This window comes from Crocuta crocuta, unplaced genomic scaffold (assembly GCF_008692635.1).
Source record: "Crocuta crocuta isolate KB4526 unplaced genomic scaffold, BGI_CrCroc_1.0 scaffold190, whole genome shotgun sequence".
NCBI classification, from domain to species: Eukaryota; Metazoa; Chordata; class Mammalia; order Carnivora; family Hyaenidae; genus Crocuta; species Crocuta crocuta.
This window is the reverse complement of record NW_027527955.1, coordinates 8,351,901-8,366,194: the sequence shown is the minus strand read 5'-3', so window position 1 is coordinate 8,366,194 and position 14,294 is coordinate 8,351,901. Positions and strand designations below refer to the sequence as shown.

Genomic DNA, 14,294 nt, shown 5'->3' with positions numbered 1-14,294 from the left:
CCTACTTAGAATTAGAAGTTAGAAGACAGAGTGAGCATCAATAAAGACCACTTTTTAAAAAAATCAATAGTCTCCCATCTAAAAATGATTTTCTTGGGGCACCTGGGTGGCTCAGTTGATTCAGCATCTGACTCGACTTCAGCTCAGGTCATGATCTCGCAGTTTTGTGAGTTCAACCCCTCACTGGGTTCTGTGCTGACTGCACAGCCTGCTTGGGATTCTCTCTCTGCCCCTCCCCTGCTCTCAAAATTAAAAAAAAAAAACCCAAAACCTTTCCCAGTTTACTTATTAGAAAATCATTTCTAAGCTTATTTTTTTTAAACTGTATTATTTTGAGAGACAGTGTGAGTGGAGGAGGGGCAGGAAGAGAGGGAGACAGAGTCCCAAGCCGGATCCGCACTGTCAGCGCAGAGCCCACTGTGGGGCTCAACCCAGGAACCAGAAGATCACGACCTGAGCCGAAACCAAGTCAGGGGCTTCACCAACTGAGCCACCCAGGAAACTTCTTCTAAAAAAAATTATTAACTGAAGATTATTATTCCAGGAAACTTGTACCCTCTCTGGAAATTCATTCCTGAGTCTAGATGTTCTCTAGAATTCTAGTTCTCTAGTACTTTAAGGAGTATTTGTTCTTTGGTGCTGAAAATTTGAGATGTATTGTTATCACTATACCATCCATCATCCAATACAAAAAGGGAAAAATATTCCAGAAATGTGCGTTTTGAGGGAGCTGTGATGGCATGTGGCATCAATCAATTCATCCCAGCCTTTTCTTCTAATCTGAACTATATCTCCTCACCCCTCGAGTCCAGTAAAGGCAGCCGTAAATTGAACATCTGGCCTACATACTTCTGATACACCTATTTAATGGATAGAGTGAACTTTGGACTTGATGGAGAATTTTTACCAATTTTCCCCTGGGTGTATACAAACTTTGACTCCTAACATGAGCAAAGTCCCTCATCAACCCCTGGGTGGAACTTCATGGTTTTCTCCTTTAAAACACATCAATCATATTGCAGAGGCAACAAGTTAGAAACCTATAAAAGTGAGGAGAAAAGTGATTTAATTTTCCCCACTGCTTGGTATAGCTGTTTTATTAGTTATGAGGTGGTTAATTGGTCAAAAATGCCACTGTCCTCATTTAAACAGCTCAGTATTTTATTACTTGGTTTTAACTCACATCTAGTCTCTCTGGATGATTTCCTATGGCAGCTTGTTTTACTAAAGTCAAATATTAATTTCATAAAAGGCAACGTGAAAAGAATCAGTGATGTGTAGTTACTGATTAAGATTTGGCTGGCTGTGAGGCGGGGGTAGCTGGCTCAAGGGGAACAAATGGAGATGCAGGACAGGGTGGAGATTAACCGTGACCGGTGGGTCTCCTTTGGACCCTTCTGGGCTCAAAACGATGTTTTCTTCTCTTCTAGGCTATATCTTTCAAGAAATGAATTGGATAATCCCCATAAACAAAAAACATGGAAAATTTACCGTCCAGAGTTTGCAGTGGAGGTACATTTTGATGAAGTCGTAGCTGGTACGTGATTAAGCGTAGTTCCCTTTCTAGGACAGAATCATGTTCTTCACAATCCCTGTCACATGTATCTTCTAAACCTCCTTCCTTGCTGGTATACTTTTATTTACATTCATGTACATATGTTTTTGCAAAGCCTATTAAATATATACAAAGTAAAATGTCACGGATGCTTTTTACTTTCTGAAGGAGTTAGGTCCTGTTTGAGAGAACTAATGTTCCTCTGTGCTATGTTCCAAATGATCACTTTGAAGAACTTTAAAGATTTGCTATTTCAAAGTATTTAAAAATTATGATTTCTCCCAATACTGTGAGTTTATCTAAAAATACGAGTATTCCCTGCTTTTATATTTGTAAGTTCAGATCAGAAAGGTCCTTTCTGTTTTCTTCCTCCACTTTATTTGTAAACTATTTAACAAACATCAGACTGGCACGAAGATTTGTTTTCAACCCAGAGAACGGTGCACACAGCAGAGCCACCGGTGCCTGGGCCACAGGCTTCCTTAAATACACACGCAGACTTCGGGGAGGGCACCGGGCTCCCGGTAAACACAATAAGTTACTGAAGATTCTTTATCTTTTTTACCACCAACCTCCCAAGTGAAGTCAAAGGAAATGTTTGCCTAGAGAAATCTAGATTCTTTTAAAGTCCACCCCCCTCCTCACAGCAAGTTCACTTCAGTTCAGGGACTCTGTGAAGGAAGATCATCTTTGCATTGTTAAGTATTGGTTAGTCCTGTGTTCCCAGGGAATCGTTTTCTCTTTTGCTATTTTACTCTAAGTACCTTCACTGTCATCGCACCTTGATTGTCCTTATTTATGGACATGGTGCACTTTTTCCCTCCGGCCAGCCCACAAGGGGTCCCAGCCGCCAGTGCAGCAAGCTGCGCAAAGGCTAATTACTCTGCTCCTCTTGAAGGACAGGGTTTCAAGTTCCTAAGTTCTTAACATGTTAGGACTACATCACATCCTGTAATTTGTTACAGAAATCTGTCACAGCAGAACAGCTTGTAATGTTTCCTTTAATTTTTTTTAAATGTATGTTTACTTTAGGGAGAGAGTATAAGCAGGGGAGGGGCAGAGAGAAAGACAGAATCTGAAGCAGGTTCCAGGCTCTGAGCTGGAGCACGAAGCTCAAACTCCCCAACTGCAAAATCATGACCTGAGCTGAAGTCGGACACTTAATCAGCTGAGCCACCCAGGTGCCTCTGTGCGGTTTCCTTTGAAATCTGTGCAGCAGTAGGCTACGGCGGGCAGATCAGGCGGCTGGCTCAGGTCAATGGGAAGATACCTAGCGGGCTCAGTGAGGCGTAGTAAGGTCTAGACTTTTCAGTACGTACAAGAAGGAAGGAAGGAAACCCCCACGAAGACTCCTGCTTTTTGAAATAAGATTGTAGCTGGGGTTTCTCTTCGCTGAGATGCATCAAAATTCCTGGCCATTATGAGTTGCCACACTATTGTGCTTTTACTCCTATAAAGAGAATTTATGGGAGGTTTCTGTCTTAGAACCCAATATAAACACTTCCTTTGAACAAGCTGAGAAACTTACGTCATAATATGTCAGGATGATGCCGTTTGTCTTAAGTAGAATTTACTAACCTGGAATAGAATTATCCACAACTGAATAGCAAGTTTAACTATCTTTACAAAACAGAACCGCATCCTGCACATCACAGGCCCGGTCTGGCAGAGGGAGATTAAGGCTACTGGGCCCAAGTTTCACAACTGCAGTATACAGACAGAACACCTATTTTTTGTCAATGTATTTACAGTGAAATTATTTCACATCAGGAATAGTGCTGATGACGAAAAATGCTCATTGCAATGAAACCACCACCTTGAAGCATTACGATGCTCTTAAACATTCCCAACAGTTGGTTCTTAGCATGCAAAATATTTAAAACAACTCATCATATACTCAAATTTTAGGTAAATAATTTAATGATAGTAGAACACCAGAGTTGCTTTAAACACACGATTTCAAGTTACTATTTTTGGAGTACAGATCTGAAATGGTACAAATTGTATTCAAATACTAAACCATGAATTAAGCAAATAGAATGGGAAAAAAATTTCCCGATTTGGGTTTCATTCCTCACTCTTACTTTTCCTTGGACTCCTGCTACTGCAGATATTTAGTTGAATCGTAAAAAGACAATATATGAGAAGGTCCCGTGCCAACAGGCCTAACTCAGATGGGCTCACGGGCGCCAGGCAGGGGCTCGTGGATTCTGAAGTAGCTCACTTCCTGCTAGAAGCCAGCCCCACTTTCTGTTTTGCTTCGGTCCAGGCCCATTCTGATGAAGCACCACTCAGTAGCTACGGACCATTTAAGGTATGGAGAGAATAGGTAGGAAAATGATTTTCTTTCAAAGAAAACGCAGATGGCCGACCCGCCCTCACTCCAGAGTACATCAGGCACAGCACGGAGCACCCCTCCCCAAACGTCCACAGTAGCTCCCCACCCCTCCGTGGGGAGAGAGGGCACATCTCCCTTCCCTGACCCTCCTTCTCTGGGCACGCACAGAAGCTTTATAGAACACAGAGCTTAAGGAAACCGGAGGTTTCACGCAAGGCTTCCACTGGGCTAACGACAGACACACGGGACAGACACAGGTCGGCCTGCTGGCTTTCAGACTTACAGGCGGCTTAAGCACACACATTACTGAGGGAGTCCTTGCTGGTCACGGGGCGGCACGGAATGACGGGGCTTGCCTACGTGGTGACAAGGAGCCTCTTAGCCCGGGTGACCTGGGCTTTTGCGGGGGTTGTTAGTGCATACATATGGCAGAACTTAATTGCTCAGCTTGTTTTGTTGCTTTAAAAAGGCACCCCCCACCCCCATATATAATCATGAAAATGCACCGACTGCTGTTACCAAATGTAAAAGGCTCCAACACCGTAGGGGACATGGCGAGCAGTTACAGATCCTAAGATGAACTTCAGAAAGGGCCAGCCCAACCTCTCTCACTGTGGAGGATATGCACTAGGTCCTGTCCAGTTCCATCGGAGGGAGGACTTCACCCTCGAGCACCATCACTCAGTCACCAGACAGGGAAAAGGGCTTCTGGTTTTGGCGCTCTGCTCCCCAGAAGGCTTTCTGACTGGTGGAGGCACTAAGAGAGTGGTCGCAGGTGGACCAAGAGCCCACAGGTAGCTTGGGAGCCCTACCCAGGCCAGGGCCCAGGCAGACACTTAGGGCCGCAGTCAGCCCCCGCCTCACACAGCATAGCAGCACAGCCCCTTCCTCAGCCTAAAGCCCGGCAAAGGGGAAGTCCTTGGGGAGGAGAAGGGAGGTTGGCACAGGTAAGGGTATGCTGCTCTAGGCCTAGATCCCACCTAGAATGTGATCCCACCTAGAAAACGAATGGCACAGTTTTAACAGTCGAACATCTTGGGAAATTCCAAGGTGCTCACTCTAAACTAACATCAGTAACATGGAAGCCACACCAGTAGGCAAGTATGTCCTTCTCTATGAACTCTAGATCGACATTCTAGTTTTCAAGCACCACAGGAAAACTTAAGAGCTTTAGCCACTTAGTACAGTGCATGTGCTAAGCAGATTTTAAGAGAGACCCTACATCTGCAATGAGTCAAGTACACGTTTAAAGCCATTTCATGAAACATGGTTACCTCTGGGTTTTTCTGGGGGATCTGAGATTAAACATGGAGCCAATCTGTGCTTTACTAACAACATGCAACCCATCCTAACTGCATGGACACATACAGGTTTATGCAAAAGCCCTGACAGAACTACAGTTAGCCTTTCAGACTGAGCAAAGGGCTGGCGACTCACCCTAAATGCCCCACCAACGACAAGAGCAGCAGCTTTTCTATTTCGATACAATTACGGCCAGAAACTATAGGATACAAAATAGAGGCTCTTCCGTAAAGTTTAAGATTTAGGATAGAATTAAGGGAAGACCAAAAAATAAAATTCCTATGAAACCAAAATAGTTCTACATTGGTCTTGTACTCCACGAAACCCTGAGATGAACTGCCATCCTCAATGCCGACACTCGATCTCGGCTCACCAGGATGCTTCAGCAGGCTTCAAACTGGCTCATCATCAACTTCCTGCTGTACTCATAGGCTAAAAATAGCGCCCCATTGGCAGGGAATGCTCGGATCATAGTAGGTTTCAGTCCAGAATATAAGGCCGTTATTCCTAGAAGACAAAAAGTGATCAAGACTGAGACCTCACGTGATGCTGCAGAGCCCGGGGCTGTGTACCTACAAATCCAGACAACGCCCTACAAACCAGTACATGATGGAAGAGCTTCTTTCCAGGTTTCCCTGGACTAATGGGAACTTAACGGGAACTAAACAGAACCAAAGGAAACAAGAACACACATCAGGCCTCCCAGTGAAGCTGGCGGATGCTCAGGTAACACACTAATCCCGCGCTTGGTTCACTCCCAGGAAATAGATCACGCAGAGCGGAGGCCTCACCCGGGGAGACCCAAGTAAGCACAGGGCTGCCGGTGGCAGCAGCTTTGCGGCGTCACCTGGGAGGGTAAGGACCACAAGACATCAGGCAAAGAGCACAGGCGCCTGGGTCCTCATCCCGTGTCTACTGCCGGCCCTGCCCAAGGTGGCTATGCAGGTCCAGGCGGGCAAGGGAGGTGGAAGTCCTCTGCGAAACTATTGAGTGTTGTGCAGCTTGGGGACATGAACCAAACCGTTTCCACACACCGTAACTGTGCTCTCACTCAAAATCAAGACAGAAAGGGCACCTGGGTGGCTCAGTCAGTTAAGTGTCTAGCTCTTGGTTTTGGCTCAGGTCATGATCTCATCATTTGTGGAACTGAGCCCTGCGTCTGGCTTTGAGCTGACAGTTCAGAGCCTCCTTGGAATGCTCTCTCTCTGCCCCTGCCCTGCTCTTTCTCCCTGCCCCCCACCCAAAAAAATAAATTAAAAAAGCAAGGCACCCATGGGTGGCTCAGTCAGTTAAGCACTCGACTTCAGCTCAGGTCACAATCTCACAGTTTGGGAGTTTGAGCCCTAGGTCAGTCTCTGTGCTGACAGCTCAGAGCATGGAGTCTGCTTCTGATTCAGTGCCCCCGCCCTTCCCCTCCCCATGTGCGTACTCTGACAAAAATAAACGTATGTTACTACAAACTTAGGAAAAAAAATAATAAAATAAACTTCCTTTAAAAAAAATTTTTTTTTTTTATCAAGACAGAGAGGAACACCTGGGTGGCTCAGTTAAGCATCTGACTTCAGCTCAGGTCATGATCTCACAGCTCATAAGTTCAAGCCCCACGTCAGGCTCTACACTGACACCTTGGAGCATGGAGCCTGCTTCGGAGTCTGTGTCTCCCTCTCTTCTGCCCCTCCCCCACTCACGTTTTGTCTCTCTCTCCTTCAAAAATAAATGTTAAAAAAAAAAAAAAACAAGACAGAGAAGTTCACATCCCAAGTTGTTGGTTGCATACTGGATGCCAGAAGAACAGGCCTTTACTCACTAGTGGCATAAAACTGGCTTGATACAAACATCACCTAGAAAATCTGTATATTCCTGTATAACTCTCAAAATTAATAGCAAATCACCTTCAGGAGGTCTTAGCATTAGGAATTTGCTACACATTCCTCTAAATCTCTTGGTGTCCCTGTTAGAGGTGGGTTTCTGGTTCCATCTGTGTTACGTAAAACAAGTGGTGCTGATGTCAGAACCTTTGTCCCCTTAGCCATGGTCCCTATTTTAACAATTCCCTCCAGGTGATTTAAAACAAAGAGTCCTCCCCCAGAAGTGGGGGGGGAGCGCAACCTCGGCAAGGTGATCCACCCTCAGCAAGGTTCACGGAGAAACCCTGCTAGGCACATCCGCAGAGAAACCCCGCTAGGCACATCCACTCCGTTTTGGCAATGAGCAGACCCACCTTCATTTTTCACAATGCTTATCAAGGTTCCGATAAATCCTGCCTGTTTTCCAGACATGGAGAGAACTTGAATTCTGGATTTGACGCAATCCACTGGGTAAACAGCCAGCCAAAGGCAGATTCCACCAACTCCACCGCTTAACATCAAAGGGACAGGCCCTGGGCGAGGAAATCAGCAAACAGCATTTCCAGAGCTCAGTGTCTAGCAGCTGCAGGTAGGCGCGAAAAAGACTCCCAATGGCCCAGAGCACAGTTCTCGGGGGAGCGGCCAAAGCTCTGCGGGCACGAGGTCCCGGGTGGCACTTGGGGTCTCCCCTCATCGCGCTAGGACCCCGTTTGTGCTGGGCGCTGTGGCCCTCTGGGCCCATCCCCAGAGGGCCAGGCCCACACAGACCCAGCACACCCACCGTGAGGAATGCGAACGGGGGCCATGCTCTCTTCACCTCCCTCACTCTCAACTGTTTCAGTATTTTAATGCCCTACTGCTCTTACTCTTCCTTTACCATGAAAACCAAAATTGTCTTCTTAAGCACAATAGTTAAGCCCGGGAGTCTGCCTAAGCCCAGAGTGAGTCCAAAACACTGAAGGGAGGTGTTTGAGGGAAAAAAGTAATCATTCATGGGAGCCAGACATGGATATAGTTGTGTCCAGCAGCACAACAGGATAATCTAGAAAGAACCACGCTTTTCAACGCTCTGGAAACACTCTCAATTTATTACCAGGTTTTCAGCCTAGTGCAAAATCCTTTATGGGCCATATACCCACGTGTTGGAGATTTCCCGCAGGGAAGGTAACTTCGGTATTCTCCCGATACCTCATTCCAGTAAAGAGGTTTGGGACGCACGGCGTCCGTCCCGGGAACACTGCCACACCCACAGGAAGGTGCCAAGTACCCTTCCAGCCTCCAGAAAAGCCAGGCGGACCCCCCACCGCTTCCGCGGCGCCATGCCACTGTGGGATGGAGCCCACCCCAGGCGCCTGGGTCAACGCGGGCACACCTACCTAGTTCATCCTTCGATCTTCCTGATGCAAAAAACGACCTGCTCAGTTCGTAGCCGCCGAAGAAGAAGAAATAGCCTGGCACCTCTCGGAGTAAAGTGCTGGAGAGGCCATGGTAGAAGCCCAAGGGGCCATCCTTCCTGAGGACGCTCTTCACCACGGACCAGACTGTGCTGTGAGGAGACAGTGAGCCGCTGATTCCAGAAACCGAGGGACCCGGATTCTGAGAACAGAAGGCTTCTACTGGGAGGAAATCTCAGAGAAGCACAGACACAGTTATTTCAGGACCGGTCTTCTCATAAACTAGGCGCTGACAAAGACATTTAATTAAAGTGCATTGTGGGAAGCTGGGTGGGCAGCACCGCCGGGGGAACCTTCCCGCCCCTCTCACCCAATGACGGCTCTCCCCAGGGGGCTTCGGGAATTGGCCCGCAGCTTCCCCCCATGTAAAGGGTCCCATGAGCAGATGGGGACCCTCAGAAGATATACAAATAAAATCCAACCCCCGTTTGACAAGCAGAAAAAGAAAAGTCCGCGAAAGCCAGACAAGCTTTGATTTTCATATGGCTTGCATCCTCTGGCTCTCTGTAAACAAATTCCTTAGTTCCTCGTTTGAAAATAAAGTGCATTTGTACATTCTAGAGGTCATTATCAAAGGTGTCAAAGAGCCAATACCCACCTTTTTCGAGCAGTGAAATTACAGTAAAGGAGCCATGCAAACTCAGCAAGAATACAGTGGTGGAGTGTTTGCCCAGGCCCCGACCTCCCTCAGCTCCTCTCCTCTCCAACCTTTCTTTTCAACTGGTGCGCACTGAGGGGCTTTGTTGGTGCTAGTGCAGGGGAATGAGCAAGGGAGCAAATGTTACTTGAAGGCAAGACAAAGGAAATTTTTAGAAATTCCTGTAGGGAGGGGCGCCTGGATGGCTCAGTCGGTTGAGTGTCCAGCTTCGGCACAGGTCACGGTCTCATGGTTGGGGAGTTTGAGCCCCGCGTCAAGCTCTCTGCTGTCAACAGAGAGAGCCTGCTTTGGATCCTCTATCTCTTCTCTCTGCTCCTCCCTGCTTATGCTCACTCTCTCAAACAAAACAAAACGAAAAAATAAAAGAACAAGAAAAAAAATTCCTGTAGGGCAAGAAGCACTACGAATTTAGTGTTTAGAGAAATAGGGATGTGAGAATTTTTATTTCAAGCTGCTCAGAGCCCTGTAGCGGCTGGAATGCAGGACGCTTCTGCCTAGACCCCTCTTCCTGATGGTGGGCACCATGGCAGACTTTACCCGTCAGAAAAGCAGCACCACAAACACATCCTCGGTGTAGTTTAGAGAACTCCTCCCTTAGCTCTCAGCAGGTGATCCTGGCTTGGACCAGCCGGGGAGGAGCAAGGCCCAGGTAATAAAAAGGCCCGTCAGAAGGCTTCATCAGGCATCTCGCATTAGCCGGGTCCTTCCTGCAGCTCTGTTCCATTGCCGTTGTAGAATGGGAGCTAAGTAATTCAACTCAGTGCCTTCTGATCCCAGTCTTAACCACAAGCTACCATATACCCCTGCGGGGTCACTGCTCCACTTAAAATACAGTCAATATTTACTTTTGTGCAAAGTATCCATTTGCCTAATTCTTTGGAGCCAAAATTTACTTTCTTAAAAATACCTTAAACTACTAAGGAACACGAGAGCAACTTTCTGGGTTTGGTTAACGTTGTACCTCTTAGTCTGGGCACTAGTTTCAAAACTATGTTTTAGGACCACAGAGCCCCACACTTAGGATTTCTGCATATATATTACATTTCAATAAAGAGTTTTAAAGACTTACACTTTTGGACCCCTAAGCTAAGACTAGATTCAAACTGGTTGTAATGAATCTCAAGGGTGTAGAGCTCAATTACACAAACCCCATCCTCACTGGGAGGAGACGAACTCTGTAAATGGCCTATTGATTTGTTTCTTCCCCAGCAGATTTACAGACTGAGATTAACGAAGATAATACATTGCTTTACAATCCAAATAAATCATACTATATATGACACTCTCTCATGAGGTAACTAGAATCAGTTTTAAAGACTGAAGGGGAAAAGGATTTAAAAAAGAGATTCAAGGGGCGCCTGGGTGGCTCAGTCGGTTAAGCGTCCGACTTCAGCTCAGGTCATGATCTCACAGTTCGTGGGTTCGAGCCCCGTGTCGGGCTCTGTGCTGACGGCTAGCTCAGAGCCTGAAGCCTGCTTCAGATTCTGTATCTCTCTCTCTCTCTGCTCATGCGGTCTCTCACTCAGAAATAAATAAAACATTTTAAAAAAAAGAGAGATTCAAAGGGGACATGCACCCCAATGTTTATAACGGCATTATCAACAATAGCCAACAATGGAGAGTGCCCATAGAATGCCCACTGACTGATGAATGGATAAAGAAGATGTAGCATGTGTGTGTACATATACACATTGCCATTTGCGATGACGTGGATAGGGCTAGAATGTATCACGCTAAGTGAAATAAGTCAATCAGAGAAAGATTTCACTCATATGTGGAGAAACAACACAGATGAATATATGGGAAGCACAGGGGAAGAGAAGAGACAAACAAACCACAAGAGACTCTGAATGACAGAGAACTATGGGTTGACGAGGGAGGTGGGTGGAGGGAGGAGCTAAGCGGGGGATGGGCATTAAGGAGGACACCTGAGAGGAACACTGAGTTTTGTACGTAAACACCACCACCCTGAATTCTATTCCTGAAACCAATATTGCACTATATGTTAACTAAAATTTAAATTTTAAAAATATGTTTGGAAGAATTCACTTATAGAAAAAAAATAGTAAGATCTAGAAGATTTAAACATGATTAACAAATGTGACCTATAGAATACTATATCCAATAAATGAATATATGGTCTCAAAAAAAAAAAAAAAGACTGAGGGGGAGGGGCACCTGAGTAGCTCAGTCACTTGAGTGTCAGACTCTTGATTTTGGCTCAGGTTGTGATCCCAGGGTCATAGGATTGAGCCCCGTGTCAGGCTCAGTGCTGAGTGTGGATCCTGCTTGGGATTCTCTCTATTTGCCCTCTCCCCGACTGGCTCATATGCTCTCTGTGTCTCTCAAATAAATAAACGAATAAATGAGGCAATATTTATTAAAAAAAAAAAAAAGGACAACGACAGAGGGGACAGTGGTTTGATGGTTGCAGAGCAGCTCACAAGGGCTCTGAGGAGTGTTTGCAGAACCTGCCTCTGTGGGTACATGTGAGGGATGAGAAAGGGAGGGGAGGAAGTTACCTGGGATCTGGGGTGATCACCTGTGTGAAACCTGGAAATGCACTTCAAATATTCATCTCAGGACCCGAATTCGTACTTGTGAAGGCTCAGCCTTCAGGCACAGTTGCAAAGCTGTCTGCTCTGTTCCTCGTATACAGCTGAGGCTCTGCCTCATGCCCTCAACAAGCCAAGAGCAGTACTCGCTCCTGGCCTGCTTCCCAGGTATTAAATATCTGCCTACGATGCTCTGTTGTGGGGACAGAGGTAGGTGCAGCCATCACAGACAGTCTGGTCAGAAAGTTATCCTCTGGTTGGGGAAAAGATTCTAGAAACACTACTTCGGAGTAGACAAATCCGTTTCTCTTGCTTAGCTTGGGTACAATAGAAAATTTACAAATACTCCATGCGCCAAGCCAACAGAGACCTGACACCTGAGCCCAAGCAGTGCTTACTTATGGCTTCTGGCGATCTTCCCTGACGACTCCATTTCATGCATGGTCTGTAGCCGGCACTTGACAAGCTCCGTGGGGCAAAGCACGAGAGCAGCAAAGGCAGAGGCGAAGGAACCGGCGGCCGCGTTCTGCAGATCACTGGAAGGAAACAGGCACAGGGCTCCAGTTATTCATTCACTCAGCACTCACCGTGCAAAGCACTCAGGCAGTGAGGGAGAGCAAGGAGCGAAGGAGAGGAACGCTTGGACACCTGCACATGGTGCTTCATCTAAGGGTCCCACAACCCCATGAGGCTGACAGCAACAACCCAGCTGTCACATGGCAATACAACAAATACACAGATCACATACTACTAAGTGACCATATGAAGATTCAAACGCAGGTCTGCCTGACTGCAAAATCTATGTTCCCAGTGCTATGCACCGAATGTATCCCCCACCCCCAAATTTCTATGCTGAATCTTTATTCCCCAATATGATGGTATTTGGAGGGGGGACTTCGGGAGGTAATTAGATTGAGATGAAGTCAAGAGGGCAGAACCCCCAGGATGAGATTAATGTCCTTCTAAGAGACCACCCAGCTCTCTCTCTACCCACTGAAGACACACACAGCAAGAAGGTGTCCCTCTGCAAATCAGGAACTGGACCGTCACCAGACACCAAATCAGCCAGCACCATGACCTTGACCTTTCTAGTCTCCAGAACAGTGAGAAAGAAAGCCACTCAGTTGATAGCATTTTGTTACAGCAGCCAGAACTAAGACACAGTGATACACAAAACAAAAATCAAAAGGAGGGAGGGAGAAGGAAAAAGAGGAAAATATTACCCATACTCCCACCCCCATCCCAAAGACACCCATTGTTAACACTGCAGCGTATGTGCCACTAGGCTTTATAAACCCAGGTTCTGAGTCTGTCCCCCTGTGCCCCAAATTCCAACCTGGAGCAACCAGGTATGTGATGTAACTGCCACAGACGAAAGCCCAGGATAAATTTTTAACCATAAAGCTGCTCGTTGCAAAAAAGTTTTCCCAGCTCAGCTGATGACCTCCTGACCTCAGCAACAGAGGATAGTAGCGTAGGAGGGGTGAAGCCAGCGCCAGCCAGCAAGCTCGATGGTCGGAGGTGAAAAGGCTAAGTCGGGAATACACATTGAGGAACGCAGGCAAGTACAAAAACCAGAAGTATTCACCTCACCTCAAAAGGGTTTGGTGCCAGCGGCCACGGTCACCGGCAGGGCTGTGAAACTGAGGTCCACTAAAGAGTCCAAAAATACGGAGGAAAGCCTGAGAAATCCATCATCAGGAATTCTTCTGAGTGTTCATGGGGGTCAGAAACTAAGACCCTTTCCAACCCGGACAGTGTTCTGCCACAGGACCTCAGCTGGCACACGGGGCTGGGCAGGGAGCAGCAAGTGGCTCGCAGCAGGACAGTGGGCTCCCTGACACCCGTTAGATGCCTGCATCCCACGGACACTGGACACCGGGATGACGTGTCCCCGGGGGGTAATCCCCCCAGCTGGCTGCCCTGGGTGGAGATCCCCCAACAATTTTTCTCTAAATCATGAGCAATAGCCGAATAGCTCTTTCAGTTGTCCTCAAGTTACATAAATGGACGTCAGGCAGTAGTATAAAATCAAGGGCCGCCTCCACCCTCAGCCCCTCTTCTATCCCCTGGTGACCTGGTGCTGGGGGCAGACAGAAGGAGGGTGGCCGGGGTCCAGCAGGCGGCCACACACCTGGGTCCCAGAAGAGCTGGCCTGGAGGAAGGCTTTCTTCCAGGAGGAAAACACTGCAACATAGACTTGCTTTTCATTTCAGAGAATTAAATATCAGCCCATCACCTGGCGAGAGCCACACACAGGGCTGTCCTTGCTCTCAGCTTCTAGTGTGCGGGAAGCGCCCAACACTGTTCACACTCTTCCTTCCTGCCTTCCCTCCTTCCCTTCCTCCCTGCCTTCCTTCCTGACAGACTTAGCTGTCTGTCAAGACCAAAGCTTCAACTGGTTTCTGTGGTCCTCCAGCCAGCCTGCAGATCCATACCTGGCCTCCCTCAGGGACTCTCTGTCAACCTGCTGACCGGCAACCGTCAATTAGGCTCATTAACCAGAGTTGCCAAGCTTGCTGGAACAAAGGTGGCATCAATAAATGGGGACATCTATCCATCTAAGACACAATAACGGCTTGGCC

At 47.1% G+C, this 14,294-nt stretch overlaps 1 protein-coding gene across 1 annotated transcript in view; it reads right to left on the bottom strand.

The window, feature by feature from the left end:
- Nucleotides 1–3,449: 3,449 nt before the first annotated feature.
- SLC25A15 (solute carrier family 25 member 15) overlaps nt 3,450–14,294 on the bottom strand; it is a 32,503-nt gene continuing 21,658 nt past the window's right edge. Inside the window, exons 4-7 of the mRNA XM_077752580.1 lie at nt 12,108–12,245; nt 8,419–8,588; nt 7,417–7,575; nt 3,450–5,702 (exon numbers count right to left, since the gene is read on the bottom strand). Of these exons, the coding sequence (XP_077608706.1) occupies nt 5,578–5,702; nt 7,417–7,575; nt 8,419–8,588; nt 12,108–12,245 (592 nt within the window). The 3' untranslated portion in view covers nt 3,450–5,577. The remainder of the gene's footprint in view (nt 5,703–7,416; nt 7,576–8,418; nt 8,589–12,107; nt 12,246–14,294) is intronic.